Source organism: Synchytrium microbalum (assembly GCF_006535985.1).
Source record: "Synchytrium microbalum strain JEL517 chromosome Unknown SmJEL517_scf0032, whole genome shotgun sequence".
Classification (NCBI taxonomy): domain Eukaryota; kingdom Fungi; phylum Chytridiomycota; class Chytridiomycetes; order Synchytriales; family Synchytriaceae; genus Synchytrium; species Synchytrium microbalum.
Genome location: NW_022158381.1, coordinates 14259 through 18913, shown reverse-complemented (window position 1 = coordinate 18913; position 4655 = coordinate 14259). Strand labels below are relative to the sequence as shown.

Genomic DNA, 4655 nt, shown 5'->3' with positions numbered 1-4655 from the left:
ATTACGTTTGATGGTGATAAGGTGAAGCTTGATGGCATGTTGGTTGACCACATTGTCCTTTTTTGGCTGACGGTGTTTATGGTTGCAATTAGGTGTATAGCGAGAATGCAGATGGAAGCGAGACTGAGAAATCTGTACAGGAGTTTGTTGAGCCGTTGGTGGAGGGTGTTGTTTATTCTGAGGTATGTTTCGTTGACACAAAAGGAGCTTTCGGTTCAGCCCTGTTTTGCTCATCTACCTTTCAACAACGTACAGGCATTCGGAATCAAACTCGGATCAGCTTACGTACCAATCCACACATCCGCAAGCCTCCCACCAACAAACGCTGAGCGTATCGGCCTAATCCCACTCACGAAAACTGGAGACGGCAACTGGCAAGCTAGAGGCATGCCAACTAACAATGGTCTTGATACAACAGCAGACACCCACGTCTCAACAACAAACCAACCGCCCCAAAGGCCAGCATCCATCCAACATCTCGTCAGTATTCAGTTGATAGCTGGAGCATTTTCGATGCTTGTGGGGATGTCGATTGCGGTATTGGGATTGGCAGTAGCGTTTCCTACGATGGTGCTGGCTTCGGGGGTTTTCATTGGAGTTTCGTTCATTGGTAATATGGTAAGTTCCGAGTGCTGTTTCTTTGATTCACGACATATTCCGTAGTACGACCACATATCATATCTTGCTGTTGTAGATTGCTGGGTGGGTGTTGCGTAGGAATGCAGCACGTAGAGAGCGATTGACATTAGAAAATCCGGTGAATGGAGATCCTACTCCACCAGCGTCCGGAGACGGTGTTCTTAACGGTGTGCATCCAGAAGTCCCGGCAGGCCATGAAGGTGATGGAGTGGGATACAGGAGGGTGAGACCCAATAGGCCGCCACCGCCGCCACCACCACCACCACGACGACTTAATAGAATGAGACGATGATTTCATCTCACGAACAAATGTATATATCCTCTTTGTAATTCAGTCAAGTGGCAAAATGGAAGCATTCCATATTCACAGTGCACACTACCCGTTGTTTTTGTTGACACAAGAGGCATGTATGTATTTTCCCAATCAATTTACATTTAGTAGCACCTATATATACAACATCCACATAACGTCTCTCTGTCTATATGTAATGTGGTTTTAGCCTAGTAGCAACTCCCAGATAATAATAAAGATGTTGACTGCCACCAACGGTACTAGGTGAACCACGGATGAGTACTTGAATGCAATATACAATTCAATCCATGCACATACTCCTCAGCAGTGTCCTTATAGCAGACATCATGATAATAAGTCTAGCCTTGACAGATGGTTGTTGTTGGTCTCCAAACCCGGCGTTTGAGTGGACTGCTGATGATGTGAATCCGACTAGTATATGCAAGTAGTTTAGTACGATTGAAGGGTGGAAGCGTGTTTTGACGTGGTCAATATCTGTTACGTACTTCTGGCGAGGAATCTGTCTTCGTGTAGTATGGCGATGGCATTGACTAGCAGGACAGACACGTAGAATATAGTGCCGAGACCGAATCCGAAGGAGAGGATTGCCATTGCTGCTGTCTATAGATGCTGTAGAGGTGTTTCAAGAATCTTGAGTGTTTGTGAAGGAGGAATTGGACAGGGAGACCAAAGGTGTTGGGATGAGGTCAACATGGATCCATTACGTGTTCTTTCGCATGGAGAATGATGTAGTGTAGTTAGTTTTGCTTGTCAACAAGTGAGATTGATCCTGCTTCAGAAACGATTTTTTGCTCTCCTTTTCTATGAACTTAGTCAAGATTCAAGACTCTATTACGCGATTAATGATTAATCAATACGTCTTAATCAGAAGCATCGAATTACTTTATTTGAAGTCAGGCTGATCAAACCAACGTCCACTCCTTCGTCCTCATTTTTTTTTCGCTCGAAGCAGCACGCACGCAAGACTGAAAACAAGACACCTAGCAATGTCAAAGAGGAAGGTCCAATCCGCACACGACACTACCACAATCGCACCCACCAGCAGCATCAAAAAGCCCAAAACTGCATCCGCTCTACATGTCAAATTCGACGACGACATACAAACCAGCGACATACACACCACTAATATTGATGAACATCCAAAGCCATCCTTTGCCACCATACACGACACTGAAGATACTGACCACATCATCGAAGACGACAACAATGACGAGCCAGTGGAAGAACATCTAACGATCGATGCTTGGAAGGCTGTTAAAGAGAGTAGAGAGAATGTTGAGTCTGCGCTTAGAAAGTATGATTTGAATACAATATATTTCGTTACAAGTCTATTGCTAAATACGCTACTTCACTAGGACATTGATATCAACCAAGCAGAAAAAACGAGCACTGAACGAACGCTTGGCCAAACAGGCTACTGCCAAGAAGGCCAGGATATCAGAGAGGGCTAGATTTCTGCCTGATGATGTCGTCGATGCGTTTATGGAGGAGAGGAGGGGTGTGAAAGTGCAGGAGAAACTGGCACAGTATGCACTGTTTGTCGTGTTGGAGAAAGCGTCGCGGATATGTATGCTGACGTCTTTTTTAATACCAGACGAGATCCAGCAGATCAAGTTGAAAAGGTACTCAGGAGGAAGGCTAGTAGGAAGCAAGAAGAGTATCAAGTTCGGTACGTAGCTCGGCATCATCGAAGCCGTCTTTTTCTGCTTGATGGTACTTGATCAGATCCAATACTCATTCGTACCATTTATCTTCATACAGAGATGTAACGATAAAAACTCGATCGCCCCGCTTTCCACACCGCAGACCTATAAACACGGATGCTTCTGAAAAGAGGACGGCGCATCTGTTTAGTAGTGGTAGGATATCGCGAGTTCCAGGTATGTGCAAAAACAGTGGTATTGTTGCTTCTTGAAGCTTCGTGTACACGACCAAGTGCTCATTCGTTCTATCCCACGTTAGCTCTAGTGAATATTGGACGACGTATTGGTGCATCTATTGTATTTAAGAAATAAATCAAAACCTCCCTATTTGCTTTACTTGGAGCGTTTGTAGTAGGTAAACAATGAACGTTTTCTTCCAACAGACACAATCACACTCGCGTACCAAAATAAGCAGACCTCAACAAGATGAGTTCAATAGCGGCAAATCGTCTTGCAGAGGAACGAAAACAGTGGAGGAAAGATCATCGTAAGTCCTCCAAGTCCTTGATAAATCCAAGTTTTTGTTTGTATTCTTCAGTTGAACAGTTTCAGAGGCTTGTTGTTGTTTGATTATGCCAGAGGATGCCAAAGTAGCTCTGTATTGATTGTAACTGTGTATTTACCTGATTACCGTTCTCCTTCTCTCGTATACAAAGAGAGAGAATCGTCTCAACCAAAGCTAACATCAAACATAAAAACTTCGCCTCTAGCTTATGGATTCTGGGCGAAACCCGAAAAGAAACCTGACGGCACAATGGATCTTACAAACTGGACTGTTGGAATACCAGGCATGATCATATTGTTTTGGGCTATCAGCCAACACCCAGCCCTTGGTCATCATCAACTCAGTGACTCTAACAAACCACTTTGTATATTTCATCAGGCAAAGTAGGAACACCATGGGAAGGCGGCCTCTACAAGATACAAATGCAATTCCCAGAAGAATATCCTCAAAAACCACCCAAATGCAAATTCATCCCTCCACTCTTCCACCCAAACGTTTATCCCTCTGGTACCATCTGTCTATCTATATTGAATGAGGAGGAGGACTGGAAGCCGAGTTTGACTATTAAGCAGATTGTTACGGGTGTGCAGGTATGTTTTGGTTTAGTGACGTGTCGGGTTTCACATCGAGCGGTTATGATGTTTCGTTTTTTTTTTGTTTGAACTTGTATCCTCTGGTAGTATATTAATCAATGCTGATCGCTTAGGACTTGCTAAACGAACCAAACCCAGAATCACCCGCCCAAACAGAAGCATATATCTTGTTCAAAAAGGATCGAGCTGCATATGAGAAGAAGGTTCGACAGATTGCTAAAGATTATGCACCTAAAGATTAAAAGAAGAGTGTAATTGCCAAGATTAACAGAGTGGAGTGTTTTTTATTATGTGGGGAGGACTTGTAAAGAGAAAGCTGTTGTTGAGAGAGAGAGGGGGAGGAGATTGGGGTGTCATTGAGGTTTTTTAATAGTTGAATCAATGACGATTGTTATGTTATGTTTGCTTTCGTTGTATCTAGAAGAAGAATATAGGAAGCATTGCACTTTTTTTAGCTTTTGCGTGTGGGCGATGATTTTTGCGTTGGTTGTGGTGTGTATGATTGGTAATGAACGCTGACCGAAAACAGCAGTCCATGTGGTGTATGGATTCGACATTCGATGGTCGTGAGGACTGCGATGTTGCAGAAACAATACCCTCCATGTTTATCATGATCATCCGTCATATCGACCAAAAAAAGGACTCCACCCTTATGAAATATGAATGAAACATTCCAAGAGTTGAAGCCCAACATATCACACCAAAACCAAAGCCACCTTTTTACACCAATCTGTGGAATCAGACACTATACACTATATTCCCAAAAACAGGCATACCAATACAAGAAAAGACAATGAGCAAGCAGTAGTAAGAATCATTAAGTACGTTTTTAAAAGTGTTGAGGACTTATAGGCCATGACGGATTACCACGTAGAGCTAAAACCAATACGATGAATTAAGCC

General features: G+C 43.3%; 2 protein-coding genes across 2 annotated transcripts; one reads left to right on the top strand and one right to left on the bottom strand.

Moving 5' to 3' along the window:
- Positions 1 to 1135: 1135 nt before the first annotated feature.
- On the bottom strand, positions 1136 to 1543 carry SmJEL517_g04557 (uncharacterized protein; the record flags this gene model as incomplete). Its single annotated transcript, XM_031170485.1, has 3 exons — positions 1136 to 1191; positions 1250 to 1363; positions 1438 to 1543. The coding sequence occupies 3 exons, from the start codon at positions 1541 to 1543 to the stop codon at positions 1136 to 1138; spliced, it is 276 nt and encodes a 91-aa protein (XP_031023539.1).
- Positions 1544 to 1938: 395 nt separating this feature from the next.
- SmJEL517_g04556 (uncharacterized protein) lies at positions 1939 to 3995 on the top strand (the record flags this gene model as incomplete). Its single annotated transcript, XM_031170484.1, has 8 exons — positions 1939 to 2246; positions 2308 to 2478; positions 2547 to 2621; positions 2714 to 2832; positions 2915 to 2941; positions 3366 to 3488; positions 3539 to 3750; positions 3867 to 3995. The coding sequence occupies 8 exons, from the start codon at positions 1939 to 1941 to the stop codon at positions 3993 to 3995; spliced, it is 1164 nt and encodes a 387-aa protein (XP_031023540.1).
- Positions 3996 to 4655: the final 660 nt, after the last annotated feature.